The sequence below is a fragment of the Pantherophis guttatus genome, chromosome 2 (genome assembly GCF_059756535.1).
Source record: "Pantherophis guttatus breed Tessera chromosome 2, ASM5975653v1, whole genome shotgun sequence".
Taxonomy (NCBI): Eukaryota; Metazoa; Chordata; class Lepidosauria; order Squamata; family Colubridae; genus Pantherophis; species Pantherophis guttatus.
The window spans coordinates 266,279,622-266,300,615 of NC_142064.1; the positions used below are offsets into that span (position 1 = coordinate 266,279,622).

The window sequence follows — 20,994 nt, forward strand, 5'->3', positions numbered from 1 at the left end:
AAGGGGGGAGGGGGCAGCCTATTCTTCAGAGGGAGACATATCAGAAAGGGATCCAACCTAGAATCAAGGAGAAACTTCCTGTCAGTCGGAACAATTGATCAGTGGAATGGCTTGGCTCCAGAAGTTGTGGGTGCTCCATCACCCGTGTTTTTTAAGAGGCGACTGGAGAGCCATTTGTCCGGAACAGTATAGGGTCCCTGCATGGAGAATTGGTCCCTTCCAACTCTTACTCTGTAAATCTTTAATAACTTTATGAGCGTTTAAGGCTCAGCCTGTAGCTAATCTTCCCAAGTTAAGTAGGGTCACGTTCCACTATTTCACTCGCATCGGCTGCCAGGAGTGGAAAGTGACTTGAGGGCGTGGAATCGGTGAAAACGTCTTGCAAACGCCTTCACAGGTGGAGACGGGACGAGCCTGTTTTACGGCCTCCTATCGGGAGATGGCGGTCAGATGGGCAACATCGGCGCCTAGGAAGCCGTCGCTACAGAGGCATCTGGGGCTGAGCCTTAAGGAGTTAAAACCATCAAGCACTGCATTGCGAGAAGGGAGGGGAGGGGAGGGCTGGATCTACCGGATCGCTCACGGGAGGAAGGTGGTGCGCCGAGTGGCTTCTCTGCTCTTCCGAGAGCCGAAGCAGCAGCTGGTGGGTGAGTGGAGGGCAGGTCGGAGGAGAGGCTGGGAGCAGGAAAGGCTGCTTGATTTCCTCCGCTGCGTGGAAGCAGAGAAGCAACCGGAACATAGAATAGAATATAGAAAAACAGAGATGGATGGGACCTTGGCGGTCATGTAGTCCAACCCTCTGCTCAAGCAAGAGAACTTGGACCATTTCAGACAAATGGCCGTCCAGTATCTTCTTCAGAGCCTCCAGTGAGAATCACCCACAACTTGGGAAGGGAAGCCCTTCCTTCCACTGGTCGCTGTCAGGAAATTTCTTCTGGTTTCTAGGATGCTTCTCTCCTTCATTGGTTTCCATCCATTACTTCTTGCCTTGCCTTCTGGTGCTTTGGAGAAGAAGTTAATCTTCTCTTCTTTCTGGCAGAACCTCAAGTATTGGAACATGTCACCTCTAATCCTTCTGTTCACCAGACTAGACCTACCCAATTCCTACAACTGTTCTTCACATGTTTCGCCTCAAGCCCCCAGTCATGTTTCTTCCTCTTTAATTTCTTCTCTTCAAAGGAACCTTCCTGTTTGTAAGTATTATGTCCAGTATAGCTGACCCTCTAATTATCTCCTATTTTTTGCACAACAGAGTTGTCAGGTTCCTCAAGAACCTTTAAGAAGAAACTGGACAGCCCTTTATCCAAAATGGTACTGGCTCTCCCCCTGACTGAGCAGGGGATTGGTCTAGATCTAGAAGATCTCCAAGATCCCTTCCACCTCTGTTGTTCTGTTATGGACCTGCTGGGTTTTTTGGCAATAATATCGGAAATCCCCAGAAATCTCTTCTGGGATTTTTGCTTTTTTATTTCCAGGTATAGCCAACAAGCATGGTATTTCCTATTGGTACCCCATCCATGTATTAATCACGTTCAACTGTGTTTAAGTCAGCACTTTTTAAAAAATAGCTTTGAGAACCTTTGGGATGTTCAGTTGTATAGGTAGTCCTCACTTACCATTTGTTCCCTGAGCCTTCAAAGTTACAATGGCACTGTAAAGGCAGTTATACATCTGGTCCACACATTAGTGCTCATTGTAGCACTTGTTCAGTGACCTGAACAAGTCAGCAGTTCCTGTGGTTATGAAGGTGCAAGAAAAGGAGTTGCAACAATTTGGGTTCTGCCAACTGGTGCACATTTATGATGTGCACCGGTTTGCAGAACCGGTTCAGCATCCCACACTCAGGATCCCCATTTGTGACCTTCCCAGCTAGATTCTTGTCAAGCAAAATCGGTGGGGATGCCATCAGGAACTTGCAAGCCACAGTCAGGTGAACTTGCCTTTAAAAACCCACAGTGATTCGCTTAACAACTGCAGAGGAACAGATGTAAGTTGGCACTGTCATGTGATATCATGCTTCCTGATCAGGGTGCTTAGTGACACAGATGCCAGTCCCAAATGCAGTCAGTAAGTGAGGACTACTTCAATAGGAATGTCACCAGAGTGGTTGTGGACAGTATTTTCTGCCCTTACTTGGAATTGAGGACTTCCATGCAGAACTGGTGCTTCAAATTTTGCAGTCTTTAGGCATCATTTTATCAATTGAAGTCCCTACATCTCTAAAATTAGCATAGAAGGTTTGACTGTAACCATTTTGGGTTTAGGACAGCTTTCAGGCAGAAAACATGGATTTTCCACATAGACATACTTGTAGATGTGTGTTTTGTACTTCTCTCTGTATACATCTACCTACAATGGTATAATCCATCCCCAGAAGTGCAAAGAAGAAATAAAACTAATGGAAAAATGGGAGGAAAAGAGGAAGAGAGAAAAGTTTCATTTTTTTTCAAGTTCTTTATCCACTAAAAGAAAACTTTCTGGCTTTATCTTTATATTCTCTTTAAGAATCTTCTGTACTAAGATGTGAATCCTACTCCAATATTTCTTTATCACATGTCCAACATAAATGATAACATCTCTTGTTTACATTTCCAACATTCAAGGTGCCTTTATACATTCTTGAGAATTTCTTCAATGTTAGATACCCATATCATAAAACCATTTGGTATAGAGCTTGAAATTGATGAGATATTTACCAACTTTTACTTTAATGGCTTGCAATAAAAAAAAGAATATGAAAAAACTCCTAAGCTTAAAATAGCGGCAAATTGACAAACGGAGGGAATAAAACCCGGAAACAAAAAGGCGAAAAAGGCCCAAGGGAAGCTTTAAGAATACAGACAGCTTTGAAAAAAGCCCAAATAATTTGAAAGCGACTTTAGGGAAAAAATTTTTATTTGAATTTCTAAACCCCTTGGATTTATCTGACAATCAACTGTTTTTGACAGATTGCTTACCTTGGATCTGGGCATGAGACCCATCTACTGGAGAAAGAGAAGTAATACAACACTATAGCCCCAGTATATTCAATAAAAGCTAATCTAATACACACAAAGTCTAATACACAGAACAGAAGTAACAACATCTGGTGAATGGCCTGACCTTGACTCTGTTGTTAGAAGAGGACTGGGAAAATTCGAGAACATTCAATAGTGTTTTTTTCCTTTCCTTTTGAAGAGTTACAAAAGGAACTAATTTGCAAATAACTAAATTTTATTAAAATTGACTATTGGATTATGGATTGAAAAGACTGGAAGAATTTGGTGGATTAACTTGAATTAATTTGGACTTGGACTATTAATGTTATTTAATAGAATATTCTAAGAGGCAAAAGAAGAAAAGGCCAGAAGAAAAGAGAGAAAAAGGAAATAAGACTTTAACATTTGGACAATTGGGAGATACATAATTGGGGAACTATATGATTGTAAATTACACCATTTCCCCCAAAATAAGACATCCCCTGATAATAAGCCCAATCGGGCTTTTGAGCGCATGGCAATAAGGCCAAGTGCTTATTTCAGGGTTCAAAAAAAATATAAGACAGGGTCTTATTTTCAGGGAAACACAGTATTACAAAATAAAATGTAGGGGTTTGGAGGTATAACTATGGGATTGATGTAACGATTAAATAGAAGCTTCTTCAATATTGAGGTATTGGAATAATAGAATACTTTTTATAAGCTGTATTAAATCACTAAAATGAATCTAGAAATGTATGAAGAAATATTGTGCATGTTAAAAAGTCTGTGTGAATCCTTAAGAAATAACAAAGAGACAAAGGGATTGTTTAAAGATACAGAAAATGTAGAAGCTATTCAACAATTGGTGGGAAAAGAGGAACACGATATTCAAAAAATAGATGAGAAACTAGAAAAAGCAGGGGAAGGGGAGAATAAAAATGAGAAGCAAGAAGTTAGGAACGAAGAGAAGAAGAGACTAATAAATAGAAGACAAATACATAACATCACAATTTATAATGGTATAGAGAAAAGTGAGAAAAACCCCTTTAAAAAACAAAAGGGAGTTTTGTGAATGGGTGTTCAAAAAATGCAGCAGAAAGAGGCAAAAGGCACACAGAAGGGAAAGTTTAGTAGACACAAAAAAATTAAAAAGAGATACAAGATTCCAAGAGGGAGAGATAAAAGACTGACCAAAAAATCAATAAACGATGGAATTTCAGAAAGTAAGAGATGATGGATAATGAGAAAATATATTAATAAAATGAGAAAACAGCACAACCCCAATATGTTTAAATTAGTAGATGGTAATTTAAGATTAGACATTTTAACTGAAATACTAATATGAACAGTGTACTAAAAGATATTGTGAATTTAAAATATTAAGGATTAGAAATGGTGGGGACTTTGAGATATACTCCTGTGATGGATTGAATACTGTTAATAATTGGTGTTATTAGTAATCCTATACATTTGGAATATTGATGTTATGGTGGAATAATATAATATTCAATAACAACAACAACAACAACAACAACAACAACAACAACAACAACAACAATAATAATAATAATAATATTTCTATACCGCCCTTCTCCCGAAGGACTCAGGGCGGTGTACAGCCAATTTAAAAGCACAAGACACAACAATGATTAAAAATTAAAATAATTAAATAGATTTGGCCGGATTAAAACCTCCCCAAAATTTAAAATACCCCAATTTAAAATTATTATATTGATAGCCCGGCCTGGCGGAACAACAGGGTCTTCAGTGCGCAGCGAAACACCCGGAGGTCGGAGATCTTGCGTATTTCCGGGGACAGTTCATTCCACAGGGCTGGGGCTCCCACAGAGAAGGCCCTCCCCCTGGGTGTTGCCAGCCGACATAACTTGGCTGATGGCACCCTGAGGAGACCCTCTCTGTGGGAGCGAACTGGCCGGTGGGAGGCTATTGGTGGCAGAAGTCGGTCTCGAAGGTACCCAAGTCCTGTGCCATGGAGCGCTTTAAAGGTGATGACCAACACCTTGAATCGCACCTGGAAGACCACTGGGAGCCAGTGCAGCTCGTGCAATATTCAATAATATTGAATGACAACATTTACTAAGGGATAATAAACACAGGATGCGAAGAAATGTTATTTATGCTTAAATGAATTAAAGAGGAAATGTAAAAGGAATATGAAATGAGACTAGTATTGTTTGAAGTTGGAAGATTAGAATTCCATATATTATTTGGATTATTATTGTTAACGTTGTATAAAAAAGACCTGGCCCAATCAATGTACTGTCCACAAAATATGTATGTTCCTATTGGGGAAAAAAAACTTAATACAAAAAAAGATAGAGGAACCTCTTATTTTGGAGAGTCACTCACTCTTTTTGCCAGAAAACAACAGGCATGGAAGTACAATTTCAAATCTGGTCAACTCAAACCTCTTTCCTTAGCATCTTGCAATAATTTGTTTAATTTTTGGTTTTTTCTCCTTGCCATATAAACTTATAGATGTCCATCTGCCATACTTCCAGTTATAACTTTTAAAGTGTGAAAGAGAAATAGCATGTTTGGTAGAACATTTATCTGAATTACAGAGATTCTACCCAATAATTACAGTATGAAGAATTTGTGATTGACCCAAGTCAACAAGTGTATTTCATGATTGAATGTATATTTGATCTTGGATCTCAGTAATCTTCAATGTGTCAAATGAATCATAATTAACATTAGAAGCTATTTCAGCATTGTGGCATGTTTGCTTTTTACTTGTAATGTATTTTCACATCTTCTGCAACCGTTTTATAAAGAAACAATTTTAAACTTACACTTTTATTTAAATCTTACAGGTGAAGAGGATACCAATAAGAGCACTCCGGATAACTGAGAACAACCAGCAGCTTTGAAAATGAAAGCAAATTGAGCCTTCAGAAAAGCACACAATTCTTCTCTTTCCCCAGCTGCTGAGAGACAAGGGGGAGAAAATCAAGATGATTTCAAACTGGAAAAAGTAGAGTATGCAAAACTCAACAATAGATTACATGAAAAGGTCAAAGGAGATTATTTTTTCCATTCAGAAATAGAGGGAAATATCTAGAGGTGAGTGAGGAGGAAAAAGACAATTGGATAGCCCAAGTCTACAGTAGACAGTAATGCAGGCATTGCCCTGTGAGGAAGAAAACAATAGTTTGAATCAAAGCTCTATGCAACAAAAGATCACACATATTTTTGACCTCTTCAAGAACATCAGTGGAGGAAAAACTCCATACATGTGCCTATTGTGGGAAAAGCACAAATAAGCAAATCATATATTATGCATAACAGGATCCATACTGGAGGAAAGCCATAGAAATTATCCAAATGTGGAAAAAGATTTAGTTAGACCAGTTCCCTTGTGGTTCATGAAAGGACCCACACAGGAGAGAAGCCCTATAGCTGCTCCCAATGCAGTAAACGCTTTTGCAAGCATGGCAACTTGGTGATACATCAGAGGACTCAGGAGGGGAAAACACTTTGAATGTGCTGATTGTGGGAAAACTTTCAGTCAGAATTCCAAGCTGGTGTACACCAGAGGATGCATACAGGAAAGAAATCATATAACTGTCCTGATTGTGGGAAAGGTTTCATTGCAAATTCCCACCTTGTGATACACCAGAGGACTCACACAGGAGAGAAACCTTTTGAATGTCCTGATTGTGGCAAACGTTTCAGTCGGAATTCCAATTTGCTTAAACACCAGAGGACTCACACAGCAGAGAAACCCTTTGAATGTCCTGATTGTGGCCAACGTTTCAGTCGGAATTCCAATTTACTTAAACACCAGAGGACTCACTCAGGGGAGAAACCCTTTGAATGTACTGATTGTGGCAAACGTTTCAGTTTGAATTCCCATTTGGTCAAGCACTACAGGACTCACACAGGGGAGAAACCCTTTGAATGTCCAGATTGTGGGAAAGGTTTCAGTCAGAATTCAAGCCTGGTAATTCATCAGAGGACACACACAGGGGAGAAACCCTTTGAATGTCCTGATTGTGGGAAAAGTTTCAGTTTGAATTCCAATTTGGTTAAACACCAGAGGACTCACACAGGAGAGAAACCCTTTGAATGTCCTGATTGTGGCAAACGTTTCAGTCTGAATTCCTATTTGGTTAAACACCAGAGGACTCACACAGGAGAGAAACCCTTTCAATGTCCTGATTGTGGGAAAAGTTTCAGTTGGAACTCCAGCCTGGTGATACACCAGAGGACTCACACAGAAGAGAAACCCTTTCAATGTCCTGTTTGTGCGAAATGTTTCAATCAGAATTCCCATCTGTTGGAACACCAGAGGACTCACACAGGAGAGAAACCCTTTGAATGTTCTGATTGTAGCAAACGTTTCAGTTGGAATTCCAATTTGGTTAAACACCAGAGGACTCACACAGGAGAGAAACCCTTTGAATGTTCTGATTGTGGGAAACGTTTCAGTCTGAATTCCAGCCTGTTTAAACACCAGAGGGCTCACACAGGTGAAAAACCCTTTGAATGTCCTGATTGTGGGAAAAGTTTCAGTTGGAACTCCAGCCTGATGATACACCAGAGGACTCACACAGAAGAGAAACCCTTTGAATGTCCTGTTTGTGGGAAATGTTTCAATCAGAATTCCCACCTGTTGGAACACCAGAGGACACACACAGGAGAGAAACCCTTTGAATGTTCTGATTGTGGCAAACGTTTCAGTTGGAATTCCAATTTGGTTAAACACCAGAGGACTCACACAGGAGAGAAACCCTTTGAATGTCCTGATTGTGGGAAAAGTTTCAGTCAGAATTCCCAGCTGGTGAACCATCAGAGGACCCACACAAGAGAGAAACCCTTTGAATGTTCTGATTGTGGCAAACGTTTCAGTTTGAATTCCCAATTGGTTAAACATCAAAGGACTCACACAGAAGAGAAACCCTTTGAATGTCCTGATTGTGGGAAAAAATTCAGTCAGAATTCTGAGCTGATGAACCATCAGAGGACTCACACAGGAGAAAAGCCCTTTGAATGTCCTGATTGTGGGAAAAGTTTCAGTTGGTACTGCAGCCTGGTGATACACCAGAGGACTCACACAGGAGAGAAACCCTTTGAATGTCCTGATTGTGGGAAAGGTTTCAGTCAGAATTCCATCCTGGTGGAACACCAGAGGACACACACAGGAGAGAAACCATTTGAATGTTCTGATTGTGGCAAACGTTTCAGTTGGAATTCCAGTTTGGTTAAACATCAAAGGACTCACACAGGAGAGAAACCCTTTGAATGTCCTGATTGTGGGAAAAGTTTCAGTCAAAGGTCGAACTTGGTGGTACACCAGAGGACTCATACAGGGGAGAAACCTTTTGAATGTCCTAATTGTGAGAAACATTTCAGTGAGAATTCCAAACTTGTGAGACACCAGAGGACTCACACAAGAGAAACAATATGAATGTCCAGATTGTGGAAAAAGTTTCAGTCATAATTCTGATCTAGTGAAGCCATACGAGTGTCCAGTGTGTGGGAAAAGTTTCACTTACTGTTCTGACCTGGTGAAACATCAGAGGACTCACACAGGAGAGAAACCCTTTGAATGTCCTGATAGTGGGAAAAGTTTCACTCATCATTTTAACCTGGTGAGGCACCAGAGGAAACATACAGGAGAGAAACCATATAAATGACCTATAAGTAATGTAGGTTTACACACAGGAGAGAAAGGGTTTTTTTGGTTATCAAGCATTTCCCTCTCCACAGGATCCCTCCAAGCTTTGCCCTCTCCCATAGAGTCCTTATAGGCATTTCCCTCCTCCCCAGGGTCCCCAGACAGTACACCTTTCCTTCCCCATAGAGTCCCCACAAGCTCTGGGGATCAGAAAATCTTTCATTTTTAATAATACATTGTGTAATGTAAGAATTATCAATAGCTTTTGGCCAGGAAAAAATCAAATAGCATCAGTATTGCTATGAATGTTAAAGCAAAGCAAGGCAATGGAAACACAGCCAATAGATGAAATGGCCATTATCACCATTCTTACTTTATTAAATCTGCATTAAAATGGCAGTGCAGAATGCCTCTTGTTAAAAGAAATTTCCCCAGTTCATTCCCAGCTGGGACACACTACCGAAGCTGAGAAGAAATGGATGCAGAAGCCAGCTGCCAGAAAGTGGAATTCTTTTAATGTAGGAAGTCAAGAATAAAAAAGTGACACAGACCAAGCGTTCCTGGCTTGCAAGCAGAGTGGCATGATAAGTTTATGGATTTTTATATCCATTTTCCCTTTGATGTTTGTGTGGTTTGATGAGATTTTGCTCCGAGTTCTGTCTTCCTGCCTTAATGGGTTAATTCTGTTCCTGGGGCTTTGTCTTTCTTATCCTGGGATTCTGCCAGGAAAGAGGGAAAGAGGAGTCCCAGGTGAGTTATTTTTGGTTGGTTTGAGTATTTTCAGGACCTGCGTCATAGTCTAGTTTTTCTGTTATTCCTTCGGCTGTAGCCCAGACTTTTAGTTTACTTTGTTATTTCTAGTAAGGAGCGTCAATGGCTTTTGGCAGCACATCCAGACTTTCAATCAGCTCTGGCTGGGACTTTCGTTTTAGGCTTTCTTAAAATGGAAGGGCTAGCTTGTGTCTCTTGACACTGTTTTCTGATATTTCTGGTCCTGTGAGGTTTCTGGCACTGTCATTTTGGGGTGTACGTCTCACACTCTCTAAAAAGGTTAACTTGGTGTTCAATCAGCCTTGTGCTTTGGTGAAATATTCTGTTTTTCCTTTTTGTTTTTGTTTTTTTTACATATATTTCTTTTGAAACATTTCTTCTACCATATACAGACAATCAACCCCTCTTCTTTAGACCCCATTTTCCAGGCCCTGCTGTATATTGTTCTCTGTGACCTAACAGAGACTTCAGTGCAGGCAGATTTACAGAAGCACATGGCCCTTAGCAGATATAAAATTTTCTCCTTCAGGAATGAATTGGGGCTGTGGGTGCTCTTGGATGCAGCCCTGGCCAGCAGGAATGAAGCTGGCTCCCTTGGAGTGTCTGGCCTGATGGTGCTGCCGTGTCCTAAATCCTTGGGAGCTGTTCTGACCCAGGGTTAGCAGAAACAAGAAATAGACTCCTCACCAGCAAAAACCCTTCTTTATTTACCTCTTGTGAATTAATTGGATTCACCCACCGAAAGTCCAGGCAAAAGTCCTGCAAGGAGTTTACTGCAGCAGCAGACCTTATCAGTTCCTCAGGATAATTGCAAGGCCTTGAGCTCCCAGCCAAAAGGTTCTGGCAAGCAGTCTTTGTTGCATGAAACACAATGAGCAAAATCACCAGAAAAGGACTGTTGTCTCCTACAACAACCACTCCCCTTTCCTTCTATTTATTCCCAGGGAGGAGCCATTCAGCATTTGCTTCCTGAGTGGACTCCTTGTCCTCCTTTTTTCACCTCTCCTAAGTGCTCTGTGCATACCTGCATCTGGAACAGGCCTCCCCTGGCAGCTGGGGGGGCCACAACAAGGAGCCACAGGAAATCGTTTATAGAGGCAGAATATTATATGTCCCAAAAGGAGAAATGGAGAAACATGCTTTTAAAGGAAGAAAGCAGTCTTTCTTAATAGCCCCCAGCAGATAGTTTATGTTCATTAAGAAAGACTGGGCCAGCCTATTCACAAGTAAAAGACCTTCATCTCCAGTGATGGGGTTAAAATTTACATTTTGTACCACCCAAATTCTCCCCCCCCCAAGTTTTTTATTCTTTATTTTTTTACAAACATATTATTATGTGAACAGTGTGACACCGGAGTGTCTTACATTTTGGTACAAATAAAACAATATTCTTCATATTTAATACAATTGACAATCTTATATAGTTTTAGTAATAATACACCTATTTTGTTCAATATAATCTTTCATTATTTGATTATTCGATATTTAAGTATGTTATTTTTATGCCAATTTCCATATATTAAATGTCACTGTTTACTACAAATAAAATATTAATAATCATATTTGTTGTATTTACAGACTTATATAGTTCTAATAGTAATACACACATTTATATTAAATTATAATCTTCCATTGTTTATCCCCTCTCTAATTTTTAGTTATGCCACTGTTATATTTAAAAATATTCCTTCTAGTCACATTTTACTACAAATAAAATATCATATTTACGTTTGACAAGTTACATAAGTCTAATACACATGTTTTTGTTAAATTCTAATCTTTCCTTATTAAATAGTTCAATATTTTAGTATGTTGTTTTTTTGCCGATCAAATTCTGAATATCATTCCTTTTACTACAAATAGAATGTTGGTAATCATATTTGTTACGTTTAACAAACTTATATTGTTCTACTAATAATACATATATTTATGTTAAGTTATAATCTTCCATTGTTTGATTATTCAATATTTCAATGTTATTTTTATACCCATCACCATATTATTTAAACATATTAAAGATTACTGTCATTAAAATTCTAGGTTCCTTTCTTGTTATTACTTCACCTTGTAATGTAAAAATGTATATTCCATTAGTCTCCCTTTCTCTAACTTCCAACCCTATTTTAACTTATATCACTATTGTTTTTAAGAAATGTTCCCTTTTTTATCTATCATCTCTCGCCTGCTTTAAAGCTTTAATTATTCATTTCTTAGCTTCTCCCATATTCCTCTCTTGGATCTTTATCTCTATCTGCTTCCTCTTCTTGGCCAATCTTCTTAAACATTTCTCCCTTCTCCACCCTGTTCCATTGTCTAATTTTCAAGTTGTCTACTCTTGCCCCTATCTCTCTCTCAAAAAAGTCTTCCTGCAGTTCCAGTTCCAGTTTAACTTCCCTTAAAATACTCTCCCCTTGGTTTATTTCATCAATCATTATTATTTTTATTTTTATCTCCTTCTTGTCATTTCTTTTTGTTTGTTGTTTTGTCTGTTCTATTTTTTCAGCTGCTCTTTCAGTTAGCTCCTCCTCTTCCTGGGCATCATGGTTTCTCCTTGTCCTTTGTGTCATAATTTCCAACTCTTCATCTATGCTCTGCATTTTGTTCATAATCTCCTCGCATCTTCTTGTCAAGGTGTCTTTAATACTCTGAGTTCTTGTTTTGTTTATTTTGTTTCTTTTTGTCCAATAATCCAACAACCTTATATTCAAACCTAAAGCCACTTCTCAAAAAATTCAATGTCCAATGTCCAAGAGTCTTTATACCCCAAAATTAATCAGCCTGTAGTCCAAAAGTGGAAACCTCATAAATCCCTCTGCCAGTTCAGTCTTATATTGAAGCTTTCAGGGGTCATTTTAATAATAAAGTTCTTTTTATTCTCACATTTAGATTTCCTAGAGCCAAGTCTTTCCAGGATTTTGGGAATATGTTGTACCTTCCTTTGGTAGCAGGCGGCACTCTTCAATCACATTTCAATATTAACATTTTTATCCAATTTTATTGGAATACTCCAAAATATAAATATGGTTATGAATAGACCTAGCTATCTCATAAGTGCAAACATTTGCTGTGCGCTGTTGAGGAGGGTGGGGGCTATTAAGAGTGAGTCTGTTTCCTGCCTAAAAAAACATGTTTCTCCATTTCTCATCCAGGGAAATATATCAGAGGCGTCCCTTTGCTGGCAAATCAAACTCGGAAACAAGGTTACTTGCTGCAGGTTTTAATGTGGCCGCAGTCCGGCAGAACTGAGTTTAACAGATACAAAAGTCAGTGCTGGGAGCTACTGCCAGCATTGTAAATAGCTCTGAATTAATATAGGCATGCCCATGGCCCAGTCCACCCCCATAGCCATCATCCGGCTGTGTTTATTCCTCCTCCTGGGTCTCCCTGGCTACCATGGCGCAGGTGCAGCCGTTAGGAACCACAGAAGCTACGAAACGGCGGTTCACAGTCCTCCGCCCTTCCGCTGTGCCACCATCACCACCAATCAGCTGATGGAAAAGGGCCTGCTGGCCAAAGGAGTGTTGGAAGAAACATCCTTCTAGGTTCTGCTCCAAGTGGGGAAAACAGACACTGGAAACATGGAGACTGCTTGGAAAGATGGTTTAATGGTGGACAGGATCACATGGCTTGAGTTCCTGAACAGAAAAGGGGCAGATACAGTAAATCCTCGGGTTTTTATGCTCTCTCTGGCTCTGCATTTCTTGGGGCCCTGAAAGAGTATCCTGATTGGTTGTCAGACTCCCAGGGGGTGGGGGCCTTGCTGGCTGATGGTCACATGTGCTTCCCAGGTCACATGTGGTGAGTTTCTGCTGCTATTGTGTAGAGGGCTAATCCTATCTTTGACAATTCCTACTATGGCTCTGCCTGAAGGAGGTAGATCTTTGTTATGTAGAGTAGACTGGCCCAGGCCTTAATGGCCCATTGACAAAGGGTGGGGGGCAGGAAGGTGGGAGCTGCTTTGTCTGTAAAATATGCTTCTCATATTTCTGCCTTTTTCATATTTCCTAATATTTCACTCTTCCAGGAAAGGGGTGGGTGCTAACTTCCTACAGGAGCAAGAAGCCGTTGGGAGCACCTGGGACATCAGCTACTGAAGCCACGATACTCCAGCAGCCGTCATGCCGCCCCCGCAGCAGTTTCCCCATACCCCCCAGGTATGGCAAGCCAGGGCTTGACAACATAATATTCTGCTTTTTTAATATTTCCTAAAATATTTCATTCTTCTAGGAGAGGGGTGGGTGCTAACTTCCTACACCTATAAAGATCCATCCACTCATTCAGCCAGTCGGTCAGCTGCCCTGGAACCACAGGGCTGGTTCAGCTCATCAATAAATGGATCTCCTTTCTTAAACAGCCTCCATTTTATTCCCAGCTTGGAACTGGACCTGGATTTTTCTTCTAACAGGATGTAGAACAGTTTTGATCTCCACTGAGAGCCATGCTAAAAAAAAAGATCACAAATCTCTAGATCAGCTTTTTACAAAGTAGCATCCTCCAAGGGCTTTGCCCAAGGTGTCTGCCTCGGAATAATCGAGGTGGAAATCTAGCTCCTCTGGAAATTGAGGAGGTTGCTCAGAGCAATTCTTTAGGGTGTGCAAGAATGAAGATAAGAATATATGTAGGAAGTTAGCACCCACCTCTCTCCTAGAAGACTGAAATATTTCAGGAAATATTAAAAAGGCAGAATATTATATTTCCCTGAATGACAAATGGAGAAACATGTTTTTAAGCAGGAAATAGACTCACTATTAATAGCCCCTATTATCCTCAATAGCCCAAAGCAGAGGTCCTCACTTAAGAGATAAAGAGATTGCTAGGTCTATTCATAGGCAAATGCTCTCACCCAAGATCCAACAAAGGTAGGATTAGCCCTCTACCCACCTAGCAACAGAACTCTCCACATGGCAGCTGGGAAGATTACATCACACAGCAAGGCTCAACCAAGCATGGGACTCAGGACAGCCTACAGATTGCCCCTCAAGCTCAAATTCAAAAGCTCAGAGAGAGTATAAAACTCAGGCACTCTCAATATCTCTTCCCTTTTTTTTTCTTCACCCAACATCTTCAAGCCTGTGATCCTGTCCACCATTAAACCTTCTTTTCAAGCAACTTCCATGAATCCAGTCTCTTTTTCCCCACTTGGAACTGAGCCCAGAAAGATATTTCTTCCAACAAATGCTGCAGGTAATCCTCGACATACAACCACAATTGAGCTGGGCTGACACAGAAAGGGGGGGGGTATTCTTCAAAGCTCCTGAGAGTAGGAAGAGAAGGAACAGAGGGAGAACATATCAGAAAGGGAACCAACCTAGAATCAAGGAGAAACTTCCTGTCAGTCGGAACAATTGATCAGTGGAATGGTTTGGCTCCAGAAGTTGTGGGTGCTCCATCACCCGTGTTTTTTAAGAGGCGACTGGAGAGCCATTTGTCCGGAACAGTATAGGGTCCCTGCATGGAGAATTGGTCCCTTCCAACTCTTACTCTGTAAATCTTTAATAACTTTATGAGCGTTTAAGGCTCAGCCTGTAGCTAATCTTCCCAAGTTAAGTAGGGTCACGTTCCACTATTTCACTCGCATCGGCTGCCAGGAGTGGAAAGTGACTTGAGGGCGTGGAATCGGTGAAAACGTCTTGCAAACGCCTTCACAGGTAGAGACGGGACGAGCCTGTTTTACGGCCTCCTATCGGGAGATGGCGGTCAGATGGGCAACATCAGCGGCGCCTAGGAAGCCGTCGCTACAGAGGCATCTGGGGCTGAGCCTTAAGGAGTTAAAACCATCAAGCACTGCATTGCGAGAAGGGAGGGGAGGGGAGGGCTGGATCTACCGGATCGCTCACGGGAGGAAGGTGGTGCGCCGAGTGGCTTCTCTGCTCTTCCAAGAGCCGAAGCAGCAGCTGGTGGGTGAGTGGAGGGCAGGTCGGAGGAGAGGCTGGGAGCAGGAAGGGCTGCTTGATTTCCTCCGCTGCGTGGAAGCAGAGAAGCAACCGGAACATAGAATAGAATATAGAAAAACAGAGTTGGATGGGACCTTGGCGGTCATGACTAGATCTACCCAATTCCTACAACTGTTCTTCATATGTTTTCGCCTCAAGCCCCCAGTCATGTTTGTTGCTCTTTCATTCCTTCTTTAGGCATCATTTTATCAATTAAAGCCCCCACATCTCTAAAATTAGCACGGAAGGTTTGATTGTAACCATTTTTGGTTTTGGGACAGTTTTCAGGCAGAAAACACATGGATTCTCCACATATATACATACTTGTAGGAGTGTCTATTTGTACTTCTCTCTGTATGCATCTATCTAAATTGTAGGCAGCAACAGCGGAGGGGTGTGTGAAGTCCTCCCCACCCCACTCGGTGATTCTCCTTTGGTTGGCCAGCAACTTTTGCCAGTCCTTTCGACTAAGATCAGCAGCCACATCGGGGCTCATTGGGAGGGCGCCAAGGAATCGGCAGCTCCCCTGAAACATGGCCACCGGGGGCTATCAGGGCAGCGGTGCTGCCACAACCGATTTCTTGGGAGAGTGGAAGGCTAAGTTGGAGAAGATGCAGGCCAAACAAGCACCGCTGGTCACGGTGAGTGATGGCAAAGCTGCCGCCAAAACTGCCACCAGTGGCAGTGGTGGCTGCACTGCCACAGCCACAGCCACAGCCACCGAACTTAATTACAATAATGGCAGTGGCGGCATGAATTGCATCCCTCTGGCCAGAAACACACCGAAGAAAGACAAATAGCATGTTTGGTAAACCATTTATCTGAATTACAGAGATTCTACCCAATAATCACAGTATGAAGAATATGTGATTGACCCAAGTCAACAAGTGTATTTTTGTATAAAGTGTATAAAGTGTATTTTTATTTGAATGTATATTTGAACTTGGAACTCATTAATCTTCAATGTGTCAAATGAATCATAATTAACATTAGAAACTATTTCAGCATTATGGCATGTTTGCTTTTTACTTGTAATGTATACTTTTTTCACATCTTCTGTAACCATTTTATAAAGAAACAATTTTAAACTTACACTTTTATTTAAATTTTACAGATGAAGAAGATACCAATAAGAGCACTCCGGACAACTGAGAATTACCAGCAACTTTGAAAATGAAAGCAAATTGAGCCCTCAGAAAAGCACACAATTCTTCTCTTTCCCCAGTTGGTGAGAGACAAAGGGGAGAAAATCCAGAAGAGATTTCAAACTGGAAAAGTAGAGTATGCAGAACACAACAATAGATTACATGAAAAGGTCAAAGGAGATTATTTTTTTCCATTCAGAAAAAGAGGGCAATATCTAGAGGTGAGTGAGGAGAAAAAAGATAATTGGATAGCCACAAAAGGTAGACAGTAATGCAAGCCTTGCCCTGTGAGGAAGAAAACAGTAGCTTGAATCAAAGCTCCATGCAACAAAAGATCACATATTTTTGACTTCTTCAAGAACATCAGTGGTGGAAAAGCTCCATAGATGTGCCTATTGTGGGAAAAGCACGCATAGCAAATCACAGATTATGAATAACAGGATCCATGCTGGAGGAAAGCCATACAAATTATCCGAATGTGGGAAACGATTTAGTTAGATTATTCATGAAAGGACCCACACAGGAGAGAAGCCCTATAGCTGCTCCCAATGCAGTATTCCAATCTGGTGGTACAGTAGAAGATGCCCACAGGAAAGAAATCGTATGACTGTACTGATTGTGGGAAAAGTTTCGTTGCAAATTCCCACCTGGTGATACACCAGAGGACTCACACAGGAGAGAAACCCTTTGAATGTCCTGATTGTGGGAAAAGTTTCAGTCAGAATTCCAATTTAGTTCAACACCAGAGGACTCACACAGGAGAGAAACCCTTTGAATGTCCTGATTGTGGGAAAAGTTTCATTGCAAATTCCCACCTGTTGGATCACCAGAGGACTCACACAGGAGAAAAACCCTTTGAATGTCCTGATTGTGGGAAAGGTTTCAGTCAGAATTCAAGCCTGCTGATTCATCAGAGGACTCACACAGGAGAGAAACCCTTTGAATGTTCTGATTGTGGCAAACGTTTCAGTTGGAATTCCAATTTGGTTAAACACCAGAGGACTCACACAGGAGAAAAACCCTTTGAATGTCTTGATTGTGAGAAAAGATTCAGTCAGAATTCAAGCCTGCTGATTCATCAGAGGACTCACACAGGAGAAAAACCCTTTGAATGTCCTGATTGTGGGAAAAGTTTCAGTTTGAATTCCAGCTTGGTTAAACACCAGAGGACTCACACAGGGGAGAAACCCTTTGAATGTCCTGATTGTGGGAAAAGTTTCAGTCAGAATTATGACCTGGTGAAACACCAGAGGACCCACACAGGAGAAAAACCCTTTGAATGTCCTGTTTGTGGGAAACTATTCCGTCAGAATTCCAGCCTGGTGAAACACCAGAGGACTCACACAGGAGAGAGACTCTTTGAATGTTCTGATTGTGAGAAAAGTTTCAGTCAGAATTCAAGCCTGCTGATTCATCAGAGGACTCACACAGGAGAAAAACCTTTTGAATGTCCTGATTGTGGGAAAAGTTTCAGTTTGAATTCCAGCTTGGTTAAACATCAGAGGACTCACACAGGGGAGAAACCCTTTGAATGTCCTGATTGTGGGAAAAGTTTCAGTCAGAATTATGACCTGGTGAAACACCAGAGGACCCACACAGGAGAAAAACCCTTTGAATGTCCTATTTGTGGGAAACTATTCCATCAGAATTCCAGCCTGGTGAAACACCAGAGGACTCACACAGGAGAGAAACCCTTTGAATGTTCTGATTGTGGCAAACGTTTCATTTGGAATTCTGAGCTGGTGAAACACCAGAGGACTCACACAGGAGAAAAACCCTTTGAATGCCCTGAATGTGGGAAAAGTTTCAGTCAGAATTATGACTTGGTGAACCATCAGAGGACTCACACAGGAGAAAAACCCTTTGAATGTCCTGATTGTGGGGAAAGTTTCAGTTTCCATTCCAGTTTGGTTAAACACCGGAGGACTCACACATTGAATAAACCCTTTAAATGTCCTGACTGTGGAAAAGATTTCAGTTTCAATTCCAGTTTGGTTAACCACCAGAGGACTCACACAGGAGAGAAACCCTTTGAATGTCCTGTTTGTGGGAAACGTTTCAGTCAGAATTCCAGCCTGGTGATACACCAGGGGACTCACACAGGGGAGAAAGCCTTTGATTGTCCTGATTGTGGGAAACGTTTCAGTCAGAATTCCAGCCTGGTGGAACACCACAGGACTCACACAGGTGAGAAACCATTTGTATGTCCTGATTGTGGGAAATGTTTCAGTCGGAATTCCAGCCTAGTAATACACCAGAGGACTCACACAGGAGAGAAACCTTTTGAATGTCCTGTTTGTGGAAAACGATTCAGTCAGAATTCCAGCCTGGTGAAACACCACAGGACTCACACAGGGGAGAAACCTTTTGAATGTCCTGTTTGTGAGAAAAAATTCAGTGAGAATTCCAAACTGGTGAAACACCAGAGGACTCACACGAGAGAAACGATATGAATTCTGATCTACTGATCAGTGCTGAATTTCATTTTTTTTTACTACCAGTTCTGTGGGTGTGGCTTGGTGGGCATGGCTTGGTGGGCATCACAGGGGAAGGATACTGCAAAATCTCCACTCCCACCCCATTGCAGAGGAAAGATATTGCAAAATCTCCATTCCCACCCCACTGGGAGCAGCCAGAGGTGGTATTTGCCGGTTCTCTGAACTACTCAAAATTTCTGCTTCCGGTTCTCCAGAACCTGTCAGAACCTGCTGGATTTCACCCCTGCTGCTGATACACAAGAGGACGTATACAGGAGTGAAGCCACACACGTGTCCAAATTTTGGGAAAAGTTTCAACCTAACTTCAAACCTACACTAGAGAACTCACACAGGAGAGAAACCCTTTGAATGTCTGGATTCTGCTAAAAGTCACCATTTCAACCATACAAATGACCTATAAGTAATGTAGGTTTACACACCGGAGAAAAAGTCAAGGAAATCCACATTAGGCAAAAGATGATGAGTTTAGAGAAGGCTTAAATTTCATTTTTGATTTGTCATTGGAAGTGTAGATGAGAAATTGACTATTTAAGTTCCGTCCTGATTCATTTTACTGAAATATATCTCAGAAGTAGATCTGTGATTGGAGAGAAAAAATGGTAAATATTAATTTGATGAAGGTACTAACCTGTTTTCTTTTGTTATTAAGCATTTCCCTCCCACAGGGTCCCTATAGGCATTTCCCTGCTCCCGAAGGTCCCCACAGGGGTTTCCTTCCTTCACAGGGTCTCCACAAGCCTTTTTCCCACCCACAGAATCCCCAAAGGCTTTTTTCCTCTCCTGCTACATCCCCACAGTCCTTAGGCCTGACTCCCACCCCACCAGGCCTCACAGCCTCCTCCATAACCTTTGAAAATCTCTGAACCTCAAGTTGGTGAAGAAGACCAGGACACACATCCCAGGGCTGGATGGCTATGTCCTGGAAGCAGCCGTTATTTTCAGTGTGCCCGGGATTCAACCCTGGGCCATGTGATGGACTTGTGGAAGCAGCTGCCATTTTGTCACACCTCCCTCAGGGCCAAAATGGTGGCTGCTTCTGAGTCATTGTTGCATGGGAGAGGGAGAAACTGCTCTGTTTCGCTTCCTTAACACTGTGCAAACTGCATTAAGGGATTGTGGGTGAACTGAAAATTATGGCTGCCTCCAGGAGGTCTCCAAAAGGTAAGTGTTTGATGGGTGAGGGGCGTGTAGGGAATAGGCCCAAAGCTCAATGAAGAAAACAATGTAAAATTTCAACTGAAAAGGCTATTCTGCCTTGCAGATGAACCTGATGGAGAAGAGCTGTAGGAATATTGTATTGAGGAGAAAAGGGATGGTGGCTTTGATGACAGGATCTAAAAGTTTTATTAGCAACTCCTGCTATGATCTCATTTTCTTAGAGGTGCCTGCTTGTTTCCCTTTGATGGCTGCTGGGTGATAGCAGCACTCTGACATTTCTATTGTATCCCCTTTGGTGGTGGCGATATGAGGAACAAGTTGAACAGTGGAAAATCGTTCATTTTTAATAATGCATTCTGTAATGTAAGGACTATCAATATCTTTTGGCAAGGAAAAAATCAGGCGCCGTCAGTGTTGCTATGAATGTTAGGGCAAGGCAACGCACTCAGAATGGCCTCAAACTGCCAGATGTGCAGTAAATAAGTTTAATAATAAAATTGTAACACAAAGCCCTTTTCTCAATAATTCTTCAATGGTGAGTTCTCCACACATATAGTGGGTTTCTAACACTCTACAATTGTTAATTTACCTGTAATCTGTCTCTTTTGCATTCTGCACCTCATAACCAATCTGTCTTCTTCAACTTCATTTCCCTCATTATAAATTTAAATTTTCAGTTTCACTAGTACCTCAATCCAGCCACTCTGTGCCTCTGATGTGAGCTGTAATTAGGCTTCTGCCTCTTAATTTGTTGCATTGCTATTTACCTCAGTCCTAAATTCTATCAAAGAATGACATTTCTTTATGCAGAGTTAAAAATTTAGAATGGCTAAACTGGATCTGTTTTGATTGGCATTCTTAGATTCAGGTCTTCTCCAGCATTGC

General features: G+C 41.3%; 2 protein-coding genes across 9 annotated transcripts; both read left to right on the forward strand.

Moving 5' to 3' along the window:
* Nucleotides 1-548: 548 nt before the first annotated feature.
* LOC132710039 (uncharacterized) lies at nt 549-20,618 on the forward strand. 7 transcript variants are annotated; one of them, XM_087884293.1, is made up of 2 exons: nt 549-643; nt 16,423-20,618. In XM_087884293.1, exon 2 carries the CDS (start codon nt 17,035-17,037, stop codon nt 18,904-18,906), a length of 1,872 nt encoding a protein of 623 aa, XP_087740419.1. In that variant the 5' UTR covers nt 549-643; nt 16,423-17,034; the 3' UTR covers nt 18,907-20,618. The 7 variants fall into 7 exon arrangements, with proteins under 7 accessions (XP_087740419.1, XP_087740415.1, XP_087740416.1 ...); XM_087884289.1 differs by having other exon boundaries at nt 570-647; XM_087884290.1 differs by lacking the exon at nt 549-643 and adding an exon at nt 12,485-13,529.
* LOC148115785 (uncharacterized) lies at nt 578-11,409 on the forward strand. 2 transcript variants are annotated; one of them, XM_087884295.1, is made up of 2 exons: nt 578-647; nt 5,798-11,409. In XM_087884295.1, the coding sequence occupies exon 2, from the start codon at nt 6,523-6,525 to the stop codon at nt 8,392-8,394; it is 1,872 nt and encodes a 623-aa protein (XP_087740421.1). In that variant the 5' UTR covers nt 578-647; nt 5,798-6,522; the 3' UTR covers nt 8,395-11,409. The 2 variants fall into 2 exon arrangements, with proteins under 2 accessions (XP_087740421.1, XP_087740422.1); XM_087884296.1 differs by lacking the exon at nt 578-647 and adding an exon at nt 658-1,193.
* Nucleotides 20,619-20,994: the final 376 nt, after the last annotated feature.

Coding starts and splice junctions, on each gene's coding strand:
- LOC148115785 (XM_087884295.1), top strand. CDS start 6,523: ATGCATACAGGAAAGAAATCATATAACTGTCCTGATTGTGGGAAAGGT.
- LOC132710039 (XM_087884293.1), top strand. CDS start 17,035: ATGCCCACAGGAAAGAAATCGTATGACTGTACTGATTGTGGGAAAAGT.